At 49.1% G+C, this 16,988-nt stretch overlaps 2 protein-coding genes across 2 annotated transcripts; both read left to right on the forward strand.

The window, feature by feature from the left end:
* Window positions 1–841: 841 nt before the first annotated feature.
* Window positions 842–9,811, forward strand: LOC122623031 (rho guanine nucleotide exchange factor 10-like protein). Its single transcript, XM_043801920.1, has 5 exons — window positions 842–1,925; window positions 1,991–2,218; window positions 3,879–4,740; window positions 4,808–5,502; window positions 5,566–9,811. Exons 1-5 carry the CDS (start codon window positions 1,554–1,556, stop codon window positions 7,810–7,812), a joined length of 4,404 nt encoding a protein of 1,467 aa, XP_043657855.1. The 5' UTR covers window positions 842–1,553; the 3' UTR covers window positions 7,813–9,811.
* A 3,479-nt stretch (window positions 9,812–13,290) lies between these two features.
* LOC122624828 (glutamic acid-rich protein) lies at window positions 13,291–16,678 on the forward strand. The gene is made up of 2 exons (XM_043804546.1): window positions 13,291–13,576; window positions 14,523–16,678. The coding sequence occupies exons 1-2, from the start codon at window positions 13,291–13,293 to the stop codon at window positions 16,676–16,678; spliced, it is 2,442 nt and encodes an 813-aa protein (XP_043660481.1).
* The last annotated feature ends 310 nt before the right edge of the window (window positions 16,679–16,988 follow it).

The raw sequence follows: 16,988 nt of genomic DNA on the forward strand, positions 1-16,988 counted from the left end.
CTAATGTTTGTTTAGAGCTTGGCTTCTAGGCGCACTGCGAGAAATTAGAGCTAGCAGAAATCTCCACCAGACTGATTTCTTATATGTATGTAAATATTCATACATTCATTCATTCATTCATACATATGATGAATGTGCGAGTTTGCAAGCTTGTTATTTCACGGGCTTGGCCAGCTTTGCCTCAGTTTCTCTCAGTGCATTCCTTGGGCCTGACAGTTGTCTCTCTAATGCCGTTCTGGCCGTGGTGGTTCTGATGGCTCTGGCGGAGTGGTTGGTGTGGGTCTGTGCCGAGTCTGAGTGGCTGAGTTGCTGACTTGCCGAGTGCCCGGAGTACGTGGCCCAGTGTGGGAGTTGCTGCTGGCTTTCAGCCTTTCTGGCCATGGCCACTTGGCAAGTAACCCACACTCTGCCAGAATGAGACTTGGCCGCAGAATTGGCGGCTTTCTGGCTTTGATGCCTCCCCCCTCGCCAGAAACTCAGTCACAATCCCAGTCCCACGCCGCAGAAGTTGGCGGTAATCGCGAACGGAGACATGACGGCCATGGCCAAATCCTGTTTGTGCTGCTGTTTTAGCCAGCCGACTTCATCTGCATATGGCCCACAATTGCTGGCAATTAACTCACTCGGCCAACGCCACATAATTGGTAATGCTTTGGGGCCTGGGGCACTGACGTCAGCCAGAAACCAGCGGAATATTGAATGTCATCCATTTTTTACAGTTGCTGAATAATACAACTATAACTTTATAATGCTAAATATTATTTGATTTCCGCAGTATTTGATATGTTTTCTATTTCTGTTTTATGCTAATTTTTGATTTTGCTTACCCCTTTCCAGATGAACACAAACTGAACTCCGGCTCATGGGAGGACACCTTGGACGAGCCCCATCACCACCACGCGCACCACTCGCACCACCAGCACCATCTGCACCAGCATCCGCATCAGCATCCGCATCAGCACCAGCACCACTCGCACCTCAGTCAGTCGCGGCATCAGCAGCTGCAACAGACCTCGTTCATCGGATCACCGCCGTCGAGTGCCAGCATCACCACCGCCCAGCTGCACAGTGCGTTTAGCCGGAGGATCGCCGAGCAGCGGGAGCGAGATCAGCGGGATCAGCGGGACGCAGCGGGCTGCACCGCAGCAGCCACAATTGCCGGCGGAAGCTTCAGCGCCAACGGTGGCCAGGCTGCCGTTGGTGTCGGCGTTGGTAGCAGCAGCAGCTGCGGCAGCAGCAGCGAACGGGACACCAAATCGCCGTGCCGCGAACGGGATAGGAATCTCGAGCGGGACAGGGATCGCGAGCGGGACAGGGATCGCGAGGATCTGGGCGAGGAGGAAGTTCTCACCGAGGAGGAGCAGACCAGCAGCAGCGTGAGTTCGCTAAGTGCCGGCAATCAACGCAATTCGCAATTGCGTTCCACCTTCAACAAGGCCAAGCAGCATTTGTCGTTTGACAAATGGCGCACGGCCGCCACCGGAAGCGCAACAGGTTCCGCATCCGGCCCAGCATCATCCACCACTGAGAGCAACAACGCCGCCGCCAGCAACATGATTATGCGCCGCGCCAGCGCCTGCACAATGCCATCGACTGGCGGAGGAGGATCAGCAGGCGGTGGTGGTGGTTCCCAGAGAGAGGAAGCCACCACACCGGGTGAATCGCCCGGTGGACGACTGTCCCGCTGGTTCTCCATCAGGCGCGGCTCGTCGCATCAGTACGATGTGGGAGGACGCGATGGCCGCCACTCGACGGCCTCCAGTTTCGATACGCCCGACTCGGGCACGGGAAATTCCCCAAAGAACGGCACCAATGCGGCAGCTGGATGCGGGGGAGCAGGATCCCAGGGAGTAGCGCTGGACGCAGCTTCGCCACAGAAATTGGCCAATTTGGGAGCCAGCAAAATGATGCCCGGCGTGCCAGAGGTGAGTGCATTTCCATCATTTCAAATGACCAAAAAAATAACAAAAAAATAATTCTCTAACTGCAGTCGGAGGATGATGAGGCGACCGGCAATCGCTTCGACATGGACCTCATGATGACACCGGGCAGTCGGGCCAATGGAACCGCCCGCACCGCCCACAACCGGCTGATTGTGCCCATGCTGCCGCCCGCCCCCGCCGGCCTGTCCCAGCAGCAGCTGAAGCGGCGCCACATCGTGGCAGCCATCGTGCACAGTGAGAACTCGTATGTGGCCACCCTGCAGCGACTAGTCAATGTGAGTGGGAATGTCCTATAAGGATCATTCGATCGGGTTTGGAAATGGGATCGAGTAGCCTCGGTATTCTGAATTGTTACCTGCACTAGTTTCTATTTTATCATCGAACTTTGAGCAAGTCATTTAAATGTAGGAAATTCTTTACAAGAATTTAGTCAATGAATGTCGAAATAAGTTAATTCACATACAATTTCCCAGTAAGAGGGCAGTAGCAGTTGGGAGCCATTTAGTTTGCCAAGTCCTTGAAGTGCTCCTCTAATTCGACAACCATCTGGGTGTCCTTTTCCACTTGGCCGCCCTTCAATCGCTGCTCATTGGCCATTGGGCCAAATTGGAGTTCGAAGGGAAAACTCAGCTTGGGCACAGCGAATTCGTGCATGTGGTAGTCCCAGTTGAGCTGGCACTCTGGCGGCATCGGCTCCACCTGGCGGGCCTGCGGATTCTGGTCGAGCGCCGCCTGTGGCAGCTTGCAAGGATGCCCCTCGAGGTCGTGGTACAGATATAGAGTTTCGCCCGGCCCCGTCTCCTCCTTGTAGGCCTCGTGCTCGGTGCTGCGCTTGGCATTGGGCGTTTCCTCGGCCTTGTCGAGCAGTATGTTAACCTCCATGGGCACCAGCATGTACGTTTCGCCAGTGGTCTTGTCGGTTTGAATTTGGCCAAAGTGCTGGCGGTGCTCCTCTGAAATGTAATCCAATGTGATCACCCTATCCGTTTGCCAGCGAGCCAGTTCCTTGGGGTCTGCCCTGGTGAATCCCGTGACCTCTTCATTCGGGGTAATCTCGAATTTGTGCAATTGCGGCTGCTTTAGCTGGACAAAAGCCCCCGACTTTCCGGCCTCCACATAGACCTGCACATTCTCCAATGCCTTGGCGATGGCCTCACCCTTAGCTACATTTTTGAGCTCCGACTGGGCTTGGTTCTTCAGCTCCTCTCCCAGTATCTGCTGAAGCTGCAGTATCTGCTGCCTAGTTAACTTTAGATCCTTGAAGCTCATTATGGTCGTGCGGTGTTGAATATGGTGTATGAGTATAGATTGTGTATATGGTTGTAAAGAAAATTCGATGTGGGAATAACTAGTTGACAAGTGGTAGGTCAGTTAGAAAATAAAGGTCACTAGATGGCAGTGTTATAATCACTTAATATGCATGATAAGCTGCAGATGTGTTGAGAAAGTGTTATTTTATCGATGAGTAAATCTACTAATTTATGTTTTGGTTACATAAAGTGCCGCATGCCTTTGTAGTTAGACAACCTTAGTGCCCCAACTAACCACCGACTAATGTTAATCTCATGTCAAATCATTTGATCTCTTTACATGCCATCCTCTTCCCATATGCCATAACTGCCGATTTCACCGTCATTAAAACAACCAACCAAACAACCAACCAACTAACTAACAATTCACACTCACCACTAACCAAGCCCAATTTGAACCCAAAATCACATTTCACCCACAAGTAGTTACAAAATTAGTAAAACCCCAAAACAAGTAAATACTCGTAAACAAAACCCAGACTAAAATCTAAGCTTAACTGTGAGAAACTGATAGAAACAACGGCGCAATGAGCTTGGTAATCAAACCTTGGTGTAACTCCATAAGTTGTTAGGTGAAGTCATAAAACTGAACTAATCACCTGTGTGTGATGTTCTCAACCCGCAGGATTACAAGAAACCGCTGGAGGAGTGCAGTCCGCCGGTGCTGAATCCGGTGAAGATAGCCACCCTGTTCCATTGCCTGCCGGACATCCTGCACTCGCACAAGTTGTTCCGCATCTCGTTGGCGGAGTGCGTCCGGAACTGGGATCGCGATGAGAAGATCGGCGATTGTTTTGTGAGCGCGTTTGGCAAGCCGCAGCTACTAGAGATCTACTCCGGTTTCATCAACAACTTCTCGGCGGCCATGGAGCTGGCCAAGATGGAGGAGAAGCGCAAGTCGGCGCTGGCCGACTTCTTCAAGGTCAAGCAGATCAGTGCCCACGATCGGTTGTCGTTTTTCGGACTGATGGTGAAGCCGGTGCAGCGTTTCCCCCAGTTCATACTCTTTCTGCAGGACCTGCTGAAGTACACGCCGCAGGGCCACCACGACAGGATGTCGCTGCAGTTGGCCCTGTCGCAGCTGGAACTGCTGGCGGAGCTGCTCAACGAGAGCAAACGGGAGGCGGAGCAGTACCAGGCCTTCAAGGAGATGCTCGGCCACATCTCGGGCACCTTCAATGCCCGATCCTTGAGCTTGAGCAGCGTCAGTGTCAGCGACTCCGCCGGCGGCCATCGGCCCAGGTACTTACTCCGCGAGGACAACGTCACCCACATGGAGTTCAACCAGGCCGGGTTCATTGTCAAGTGCAAGCAGCGCCGGCTGCTCCTGCTCAACGACAAGGTCATCTGCGTGTCGGTGGCGCCCAAGCAGTCGCACGACTTCGGGGCCACCGAGAAGCTCACCTTCAAGTGGATGTTCCCAGTCAACGATGTCGAGATCGTGGACAACAGCACGTCGGCCACGCTCTCCCGGATTCTCACGGCCGGTAAGGATTGTCATTCTGGTGTCAGACTGGTGAAGCTTACTTATAACCTTGTGTATTTGATTTCTAGGTCTCAACCGCGGCGGCAGCTTGAAGTCCAATGGCAGCAGCGGCGCCAACGGCAGTCCGTATGCGAATAGCACACTGCCAGGACACGGAGGTGGCTCGTCTGGCTTCTCCGGCTTCGGAGATCCGCACAGCTCGCCGGCCGCCCAGCTGACCAACGGGGCGGACAATCTGTGCAGCGAGATGAGCACGCTGATGTACGACTACGAGGTAATCTCCCGCATTCAGGATCTGGTGTCCAGCTTAAAGGGCAGCTACAAGGAGCTGAACGCCAATACCACGCGCAACGTGCTCAACCTCATTCAAGGCTCCATCCAGCGCAAGGACGAGGAGATGGCCTGGGTGGACTCGTGCTGCCTGCAGCTAATCGGACGACACAAGTCCGGCAAGGAGGAAACCTTCACATTCCAGACGCAGACGCCGGCGGTGAAGAAGGAGTGGATCACAGAGTTGCGTCTGGCTCAGCTGGCCCTGGATCCGAACAATTCGCCAGCCTGGGAACGTGGTGGCTCCCATCCTCAGCCCGCCCATCACCATCCACATCATCATCCGCTGCAGCATCCGCACGCGGGAGCGGGTGATCCCCGCCAGACGCAGGAACAACTGCAGCTCCAGGAGGCCGTGCAGCAGAAGCAGTCGCGCAAAATGCCGCTCTTTGTCAAGGCGATGCCTGTCTACAAATCACAGCATCAAACCGAGGTAAGTTTCCTTTTCTCATAATCCTATCGTTCATATCTTCAATGGCATCTGTTCAACTTCCAGGTGCGCTGTGGATGTTACTATAGCATCGCCAATGACACCAAACAGAGCGGAAACGCGCGACGCAGGCACAAGCAGCTGAACTACCTGTGGATGTGCAGCAGCGACGGAACCTCCTCGCACATCACCGTGTTGGCCCAACACCCGCAGCAGGCGGGCAATCTTCGCGAGGCGGGCGCCTTCGACCTTTTCGAGACACAGGTCTCGGCCTTGGAGTTCGTCAAGGGATTGGATCAGCTGAGGTCGCGAGATGAGCCGGCCAGTCTGCTGGGCGATCTGGTTTGGCTGGGCACCGATAGCCGCAAGATTCTGGTCTACTCCGCAAGGAATCCCGAGCAGGAGGAGCAGCTGGGCAGCTACTCGGTACCGGGCGCAGTTCAGCGTATCCTTTACCACTTCGATGCGGTCTATGTGGCTCTGTCGGGGGCCACGGTGCTGATCTTTCGCCGAGGAAACGATGGCGTTTGGCAGTTGCGCGACCCGCAGACCATCCGTCTCGGTGATAGCGATCTGGTTGTGCCCAGCCTATTGCCCATCAACATGTGCATCTACGCCTCGTGCGGCAACCGAGTGTATGTTATGAACGCCCTGAACGGCGAGATCCAGCGGAGCTTTGAGGTGCAGCACGGGGCCACTCAGCAGGTGAATCTAATGGCGCACTCGGGCATCGGACTGTGGATCTCGTTGAAGAACTCGACGATGCTGTGCCTGTACCACACGGAGACGTTTAAGCATCTGCAGGACATCAACATAGCCTCCAGTGTGCTGCGACACGATGGCAAAAAGGAGCAGCCGCTGAACAACAGCTCGGTGTATGTGACCGCCCTGATGGCCTGCAAGGGATTACTGTGGGTGGGCACCAATGTGGGCATCGCGGTGACCATACCGCTGCCCCGTCTGGAGGGTGTGCCCATCATCAGCGGGGGAATCAACATGTCCTGTCACGCGCACTTTGGACCCATCACCTTCTTGTTGCCACTGATTCCCAAGGTTTATCCCGCCTACAAGCCACCGACCGTGGGTGCAGCTCCATTGGTGCCTAGCATGGGGGATGACCTCCAGCTGCCGGCCATTGATGCGGATCCAAAGATCCAGGAGCTGGACGACGGCGCTGTTGTGCTGCGTCGTGATCTGGCCAAGGAAGAGATGGTGGCCAGCAATCCTGGAGCGGACTCAACGGCCTCATCACCGCGCAGCTCCAAGCTGGACAAACAGAATTCGCTGGACCAGAGTTTCACTGCAAAGATACGCGCTTCGCTGGCCAATTCGCCGGCCTTCCACCGCAAGCGGTTCCGCGATGATCCGAACAGGATGTCCAAAACATTGCCCCGTGGCCTGGGAGCAGCTGCAGCCGGAAACGGAGCGGGAGGAGGAGCCAGTGCAGCAGGATCGGGAACTGCCAGTGGAAACACATCGCAGCATGGCGAGCATGGTATCTGCGACGTTTATGGCCTGTATGGCAAGCTGATATTCGTGAAGGAGGACTACGATGCGGAGGAGGGCAATCAGGGCAACCTGATGGACATGATGTACGAGGGCATGAGGCGCTCGGATCCGGAACTGGCAGCCATACCCGGCAAGGTGTGCACCCTGGACAGGCGTTTGCGCATGAAGGCTTCGCGACCGAGATCGTTGGACCTGTCCAACTGGTCGGTGGACTCCAAGTCCTCCAGTCTGTACACATCGTCGGGCAGCGAGGAGAGCATGGGCATCCGGCACTTTGGCGGACGCTCCGTTTCCCGCAACAGCAGCAGTGCCAGCCACAAGACCTCCGGCACAGGCAGTGACCTGGGCAACATATCAGAGAACGGCCTCATGACCACTGCGGACATCCATCACCATCAGCAGCAGCAGCAACAGCAACAGCAGCAGCAGCAGCTATGTAACTCAGCCAAGCCGGAGGAGATGAGCCGACTGGGCGCAGGGAACGCGGGACTGGACAAGCCAGCGGCCGCGGTGGCCACTTTGAAGCGGAAACAGAAGCAGAACACCAAGCAGCAGCAGCAACAGAACGCCGACGGGCCGAGGACAGTGATCACGCTGATGGGCGGACGCGGCTACTGGCGCCAGATGTGGTACAACGGGGCGGGTGGTTCGCCCAGCCATAAGAACAGCAGCTCCGGCGGCGGCGGCGGAGGCAGTGGCTCCGGCTTCAGTGGCCAAACAATGCAGTCGGGCAATCCCAGCTGCTCACCGCTGACGGCCAACTCCAATGACGCCCACATCGTGGTCTGGGAGAAGAAGTTATAATCGCAGGAGCTGGTGTGCTGCTGCACCCTTCAGCAGCATCCCCACCAGCACCATCCGCCGCTCACCGAGCTATGGCGCCGCGTGGGCGAGCAGCATCAGCAGCACCACCACCAGCTGCAGCAGTTGCAGCAGGCGCAGCGTCGTGGACGTGGACGGGTCCGGTTCCGGGGATCCTTTATCCAGCGGGATCGCAGTGCCGGCAGCGATGGAGGCGCCGGCTGTGGATCAGGTGCAGGTGCAGGTGCTGGCGGATCGGGGGGCATGTTGGGTGCCAGTCTGAAGCGACTGACCAAACTGAAGCGCGGCGGCAGCCTCAAGGAGTTCTAGATACGCGTGTACATTGTTTTTCGAAATTTAGTTCGTAACACTTAGACTTACGTTTAGGCACAAAAACCCCGGCGGCCACCTAAATCACTTGATTTCTTTTGCGTTTGCTGTAAGCCGGAATATCGAATATATTTATTAGCGCCCTGTCTACGATTCCAATCCGAATCGCAGAACCATTTATCCCCGAAGCTCCAAATATTTTCAAATGTACAGATTCATGGATGAACTGTACTGCTTTCGTTTTTCACATTTCAAAACTATCTCTTTCTATTTGAGCCTTATATACGAGTATGCTTTCATTTTGATCATTTGGAAATCGAAGTTAAACATTGTTAATCTCTAAGTTAATCACATTTAACTGCAGTTCTTCAAAATTCAGTGCTAAAAATCTGCTAGCTTTCGGGAAAAGCTGAGTTTGAATTGGGTTTGGATCGTGCAGCGGGCACAGTGGTGTATATATAGCGAATGTTTCTGAAGAAACCTAGTGTTTAGTCAGTGTTTTCTCAAACTTGAGCAGCCAACTATCTCTTTTCGTTTTCGATTCTTGCGTTAGAATGTGAAACTTAGCCCTAGGGAAATGTTTTTTTTTTTCGTATGTAGTCCATAACTGAATATCCAAATATACAAGTTTTTTTTTCGTTAGCTCTGTAAGCACATTATGTTACATAGGATATAGCTAGGCGATAAGCGATGCAGCACACACACACAAGAGAGCGGCCAAGCCAACAAGCTAGGGGAAATGATGTTGTCTGTAAAATAAGAGATAAGGCAAAACAATAATGCACTAATGCATTTTGCATTGTTTAAGTATCCAGGAGGGAAACTGTCGAAGGAGCAGGACTTGTGGATGGAGACTGTGACATGGTAATGCAGATGGTTGTTTGGCGCATTCTACGACCATGTGCAGCACTTATTTTTCGGGTTTTCTCAAGTTTTTCGCAGCGAAAACTCGAAAACTCTAAGGCAGCTGGCAGCACTTTCCTTATGTATGTATTATAACGAAATTAATATTTAACGTACTTCCCCTTCTATGGATAAACCCCATTTGTAGTACTCTAATGCCTGTATTTGTGAACATTTACAACAAGCAAACAAGAAATAAAAAAAAAACAAGTGTTTTTTTTTTTGTCTGTCAAGTAAATCTAAATATACCAGAGTAATGAAGCGAACAAGGAATATCTTATATATACACAAAAGCATACTTATATACGATTTACATTTATAAAAAATATACATGTGCGTGTGTGCAACATGAGTATTTAGCTAAAAATAATAAAAAAAAAAAAAAGAAGGAAAATGTTTTATCGAAGATATTTTTTGTGAACGATATCTTTTGGATACACATATAGAAGTCAGGCATAATGCAATTATGTAACTTTTTATATCATTGTGCATATTTACACACACACACACACACATACGCGTTAACGCACTCATCGACATATATGAAAATAATATATTTACCTATATATCACACATATTTACGGGTTCCCCGGGAAACCCACATGTACATGTACTTGGATGGCATATTATTCGGCATCGATTGTGAATTATCTATCCGCAGCGAAGCCAGTTGCTTTGTCGGTGTTATACAACAAAAAAAACAAATTAAAACAAGAGCATTGTATGTATTCAAGAACAAAGAAAATGTATTAAAATATTTAAAAAAATATATGTATTGTGCGTCTTTACTTGATCTGAACTCTGGAGTCGGGAACTTTTATTCTCTAATATAGTTTGGCTTCAATTTGAAAAGCGCGGCTTTTGCTTGAATATGGAGCATAGTTTTAGGGCGTTCACTTTAAATACTAAAGTTTGGCAGTCACTCTGGAATCTTTGGTTAACCATACAGTTTTAAAGCCTATCTGTTTTATTGATTTCCAAAAATTATAATTAGGTTCACAATTTCAAAAATTGGTAATTTTTTTGATTTTCTATAAGGGATAACATCATCATTTTTGGCGAAAAATCGTCAAAAATTAGTGTTTCCATATTTGAATGCTAATCGATGGAAAACGTTATAACAAATTCAAAAACATAGGGAATTTTAAATTTAGACAACTATTTTTAATGTTATGGTAAAAGAACTAAACATTTTTCACCAAAATAAAATTAAAAGCTAGTGAATTGAAAAGTATGTGTAATAATTTATTGCAATTGGCATAGTAATATTTCAATCCGGAAATCAATCGCTTTCACCTCGTTGATTTTTTCTGCACAGCAAAACTTGAAGTTGCACTTATGCATTTTACATAACCCCAAATGACAATGCACATTGAAGGGCCAAAAAGCGAAAGTTGGTTAATGCATTTGTAATATTGCAGCGCAAAAGGAAATACATTTCAAAGCATTTAAATTGGAAGTGTTGTATTCTCCAGAGATTTGAGTAAGTATTAGTTTTCGCTAAAGTTGAAGCCAAAATCCGAACCCTGTTGCTGTAAAAGAGCTTAAAGTTTGTCTTTTAAACTTATCCCGCTGTGCTGTGGAAAGCTTTAAGGATGTTCTGAGCCAGGATAGAAAACATTGGAAAACCGTTGAAAGCTCCTTACCCGTCGAGATTGACCCACATAATTCAGTTCAGTTATATATTTGAGTGTGGTCATTAGTTTTGCGTAAGGGCCGGTGAAAAAACTCACGAAGAAAGAGTAGCTGGCGTGCCAAATTGATAGCATCAGTAATGAATAATAATGCCCAATAAGCGAGGCGGCTGATAATGACGAGATGTGCCCCATTACATAAACGAAAGCACATTGCACCGCAGCGCCAGCCAGGCCAGCTTATTAGCGTTAATTGTTGGCGACACTCTCATACTCTTATTCCAATTTCCATTCCATTTACAATTTCATTTTCACATCTATTTCCATTTCGCTTTAGTCCACCGCCCGCCGCCTTTGAATCAAAATCATTCAAAATCATTCGAACTTGGCAAGTGTCTGTCCCCCTTAACGCTTAACGAGATTGCAGTTCGACTGGCTCTCCTCTTCTCTCCGTTGGCCTTTGGTCATCACCGGCCACCGTCCACCGTCCATCGGGCATTGGCCATTGGCCATTGGCCATCGGCTGATAAATGAGTCTGGGCCAGACATTATGCAATATTGGGGCCCTAAGGCGATTGGGACCGGTACCCAAAATAGCCACCGAAATACGCCGCCATTCAAATGCAGTGATGCCCCAATAGTTGGAAAACGAATAGGTGCCAACATCGTTTCATAAATGTGGCTTTTATGTGCATACATAACTCTAATGGTATCTTCAAATTATAAATAGTACACTAACAGTTTTAGCTGAAAATCATAGAAATGGTATGCAAACGTAGGGCTTTTCAAGGTGGTAAATTTAACTTCTGGAAAGGTAAGAAACTATGTACTTCCTGGAAACAGATACAATTTTTCATATACTTCGTAGAGATACTTCGGATTTGAAACTGGCAGGGATTGTTTACTTTACATACTACATACATACATCTTGAAATAGAACCATTTGATGGAAATTGCACTAACTAACTAAATAAATACGAAACAAAATGAAATAAAAACAGCAGGATTTGTGGCCCAAAGCACTGGTTTCAAATGCTCATTGATGCATTCAGAGAAGACCACTTTGGGGAAAGGATGAACCAGGCAAGAGAATAAACCGGTGACAGTTGGGGATGCGGCAATCGGATCGATAAATCAGGCTTGTTTATGGCAACAGCAGCGGCCATAACCGTAACTCCCGCCGCCGGCAATGCATTGCCAGTGCCTTGGTGGCCAGTTCGAAAATCCATGGGAGTCGAGTGGAGGGTCTCGGTTTGGCCGTGGGGCCATGACCTGCCCCAAGTGCTTTGCGTAACAACAACTACAACAGTAGTGGCAACAACAACAGCAGTGGCAACAACAAATGCGGCGGCAACAACAAATGCGGCAGGGAGTGTGGAATTTTGTTGCTTTTGGCTTTCCCAGCCAGTCACGATCGCCGCAATTTTCTTGTCACTGTCACCCGAAATACGAAAAAAAACTAAAACCGCTCGGCACACGCAACTAAGCAACAGCAGCAACAGCAGCAACAGCGGCAACAGCGGCTTAAAAGACAAATAAACAAAGCGGCTGCCACAGTAAAAACTGCAACTGCACGAACAGCAGCAGTAACAGTAACAGAAACAGTAACAACAATAGTAAAGAGGAATACAAAATAAGAAAAATTGTTGCAGCAGCAACAACAGAAATTGGCGATTTGCCGCTGCTGATAAGAATTAAATTGGCAGGATTCAATGCGAATATGGAATACCCTAAGCGGGCAGTTTTTCAATAAATATAATAGGATGCGATTTAAAAATATTGACGATCCAAATAACTAACTAACTAATAACTAACTAAAATAAATGCATATCATAAATAAAATTGTAAATTAAATAAAAACCCAAATATAATAAAATCATTAATAAACTAATACTTAGAGTATATAGTCTTGGCTTGAAAATATAGTTATTCATATTATTCAGTTCTTAGATATTGTAATCTATTTATATTCAAGTGAATATACATTTGATTATGCTATCCAAATTTTGATAGTGTATGGTTGTAAGCATTTTACCATTTCAAGCACATAAGGATGTAGCTTAGTAGTTACAAGTATTGGTACAATATTTTTGTTATTTTCTGAATACACAAAGCTATCCACTGGTTTGCGCTACCCTTTTTCGGGTAGTGTACAAATGGTTTGCCCGCAAAAACAGCAAACAGCCGCAACGAGCGACAATTTAACGAGGCTGCTGCTGCCGTTGGATGTTGCTGGTGCTGCTGCTGCGTGGTGTTGCTGTTGCTGCTGCTGCAACAACATTTTGGCCTCTGCCGCGCTCGCAGTCGCTGCCGTCGCCGACGTCGACGCCGACTTCTTCGGGCGGCGGTTTCCATTTCATTTTTAAGCTAACGCTCGTCGCGTTCAGCGTTTTAATATTTAATTGTCGTCGATCGCGAGCGGTTGTCATTGCTCCACTGGAATAATAGTGGAATTGCCATTTCGATTGCCACGGCTGTACCGTTACCGTTAATCGTGAAGTGACCCACCACATACCCCATACCAGAAACGCGAAGCAGCACCACTTCTTTTTTTTTTTTGTTCAGTGTTCTGCAGTTTTTTGTTCAGTGTGCAGTTTGCCCAGCCGCAGTGGCCATGATCGCCTGGATTTCCATAAGTGCGGCCATCGTGCTGATCCTGTGCCCCCCGCACACCTCCTCGCGCAGCTACAGCAACGGCCTGATCTTCTACGAGCTGCGCACCCATCGACCCTACCTCCCGCCCACGGTCAGCGTGTCCAGGGGCCGCAACCTGGCCAGCGTCAAGTACTCCGAGAAGGGCTCCATCTGGTCCACCTTCGGCCAGCCCTGCGAGTGCAGCGGACCCACCTGCGGCTGCTGCGCCGGCCTCAAGGTCGATCAGTACCGATTCGATCAGAAAGGTGAGAGAACCTAAGGGAAAGCTTATATCCTATAGGACTTCTTCTTAGGACTTGAGCCCACAAACTAAATTGTAGAAATTCTGCAATGCTTAAACTGTTTGTATAAGTAGGAGATTAGTAATATGGAACAGTGTTTCTTAGTTGCCTTCCTTAAAGGCAGAATGTTTTGTGGTTTTTAGGGGTCTCATAAAGCCTATGTCACATTTGTTTAAAAAGAAATGGGCTTGTAATGTTGTATAACTACTAACTATGACTATGATTATGAGGTTTCATAGCTTGTTAATTTATATCTACACAGAAAAAGGATATGCAAGTTTTTTCCCAGTGTGCTCGTTATATATTCGCTGATGAAAAGCACCAATAATATGGGCGTTCATTTTCTGTATGCTATTTAGCCTTAATATCTTAATATCCACTAATGAGCACTGCCTTAGTAGTTAAGCCCCTCGGAACAATCCGTTGGCCATGTGGTTATGCACAAATTGGGATCTTTGCGGTCACTTAGCCTGGTCGGAATCGTGGCTGCTGGCCTGCGGGTGGTGGCCACATATATTTGGCTGCGATTTCGGGCTGGATTCCAGGCCGATTTCCTTGGCCAAGAAACCAAGAAACCGATCTTGGCCGCGGGTTGGCGGCGCATGCCGGAGACTACAATGCGATCGGCGGTTTGGTTTGGCTTGGTTTCCATTTCGCTCCGCTTCGCTTCGTGACATGCCAGCATTTGCCAATCAAAATGCCACAAATTGTTGGCGCTTCCAGCAGCGGTGGCCACCCCCTCATCCCCACCCTCATCCCCATCCCCATCCACCATTTGCCTGGGATCCGCCGACAGTTTGCCACCCGCCACTTTCATTCATTGAATCGAATCGTTTCGTTTCATTGTTGTGCCTATGCCTATCTGTAATTTTGACTCAACGTTTTCTTTCCATTTTGCCTCCGTTTGCAGTGTGCGCCAACGTGAGCTTCGTGCCGCATCTGGAGGAGGCCCAACTGGAGGTCTTTCTGAATGGCAGACCCTCCTCGAAGTACGGAATCTCGGTGCGCAATCCGGCGCCCTTCTGCATTCCCGTCATGATGGGTGTGCCGATGGCCATGTGCGTCCAAATGACCGACGTCAAGGTGGTGGGCAACAATCTGAACATGTGCATGGACTTTGTGGTCCGGATGGCCACCACCGATCTCTTCGAGATGCATTTCCAGTGCATGCAAATGGGTCTGGATGGCCTGCAGTATGTGGACAAGAATGGCAAGCCCGTGCTGCCGGTCGGCGATGGCCAGAGCGACGATCCGGAGGAGTACGAGTACGCCGAGCTGGAGGATCAGCCGGAAGACTATCCCTATCGAGAGGATGTCAAGGATGTGGAGGATCAATCGCAGGGCTATCAGCCAGAGAACAATCAGCAGCAAAAGAATACAACACTGGCCACTGATCAGGTGGAGGAGGATGACATGGAGGAGAATCAATCGATGGGCTATCAGCCTCTCATCAATAACCAAGTCCAGAAGATTGAGCCTCCTTTAAATCTAGAGGAAGTGAGCTACCTACCTCAGAGGAATCAAACCCTTAGCGAGCCAGCTAAACAGGATCAGCTGGAGGAAGAACAACCAGGCTATCAGACACTGGGTCAAATTAAGGTCGAGTACCAAACTGAAGAAAAGCCTGCGGAAAAGCTGCCGGAGATCCAACAACCTACAGAAGACACGTTGGATGAAGAGGAACCAACGGGCTATCAGCCACCGATTGCGATGGATCCCCCGCACAAAGCTCAAGAAGAACAGCAACCTGCCGAGGATCACCAAGAAGAGGAGGAGGAGGAGGAAGATGAGAAGGAGGAGGAGAAGACTTCGGAGAGCGAAGGAGATCATCAGGAGGACGAAGAAGCCGATGATGTGGAGCCTCTGCCAATCGAAAGTGAAATGCTAATGGCCAGCGATCCGGCAGAAGAAGCAACTCCCGCAGAAGAAGCCGAAGAAACGCCAGCTGAAGACGCGAAAGAGACGGCAGCAGAGGCGGCGGAGAAAGAGAAAGAGACGGAGAAAGAGACAGAGACGGAGCAAGAGACACCTGACAATGACAATGGTTATGGCGAGAGTGGCCCGAGGCCAAGTCAGGTAATTGAAACAATTACCAATTCAATAAAAGCCACTGAGGCGCCCACAACAACAACACCAACAACCACAACAACAACACCAACAACCACAGCAGCAACAACGAAAATACCAACAACAACCACAACGACAAAAATACCGACAACAGCAACGACATTTAACAAGCCAAACATTGGTATTGATGACACAAACAATGGGGAGAAGACAGTAGAAGCAGAGGGTGAGAAGACAGTGGAAGAGACGGAAGAAGAGAAAGAGGAGGGGGAGACATCTGAAGAAGGGGAGGCAGAAGACGGCGAAGAAGACGCGACAACAGTGGCTGTTGAAATGGAAAACGATAGTGATAATGAGATAAACGTGGACGATGATGAAGAAGGTGATGATGAAGTGGAGAAAAAAAACCGGGTGAAGGAACCCCCAAGCCAGGTGATCAAGGGGGAGAAGAAACAGGAAGAGGGAGCGGCAGAAAAGGTCGAGGAGGGCGCGCAGAAGGGGGAGAAAGAGCAGGAGAAAGAGCCGGAGAAAGAGACGGAGAAAGAGCCGACGAAAGAGGTGAAGGCAAGTCATGAGGAAAAGGTCAATCCGAAAGACACAGCATCTGAAGAAGATGAAGGAAAGGATAAAGAAGCAGGAGAAGAAGGGGAGGATGGCAATGAAGAAGAAGAGGGAGACGAAGACGACGAGGAGGAAGAGGAAGAAGAAGAGGAGGACGATGCAAAGGAAGAAGGCGAGAAAGACGCTGCAAAGGAATCTGCTGAAGCAGCAAAGCCCGAAGAAAGCGCTGTGAAAATTGATGAACATGCCAACGGCTATGAAAATGCCTATGTAAATCCGAATGCAAATGAAAATGCCTATGCAAATGCGAATGAAAATGAAAATGCGAATGAAAATGCATATGGAAATGCATATGCGACGCCGGCAGCGAAGTCGTTGTCCCGACGCCGCCGACTGCGCACCCGCCCACTGCCACGCCCCCTGAGGAAACACCATTAGGCCCCTCTCCACTCCACTCCTTAACTTAATTTATTGTAATTCGTAATTCGTAATTCGTAATTTGTAATTTGCAATTGTTAATGAATTGTTAATGCTAAACGTTGAAGCCTGTTAATTAATACGTATTTATTGTATTTATTGAAACCAACTCAAAGCCAAACTCAAGCGAAATAAACGTTAATTGTAATTTAACCACTGAGATTCCAAGTTAATAGCAGGGATTTTTCGCGGGTTGCCTGGTTGAAAGTGCAACCATAACTCCAGCTATTTAATATCGGTATTTTCTGGTAAAACTGCCCTGAGGCCAAAT

This window comes from Drosophila teissieri, chromosome X (assembly GCF_016746235.2).
Source record: "Drosophila teissieri strain GT53w chromosome X, Prin_Dtei_1.1, whole genome shotgun sequence".
Lineage (NCBI taxonomy): Eukaryota > Metazoa > Arthropoda > Insecta > Diptera > Drosophilidae > Drosophila > Drosophila teissieri.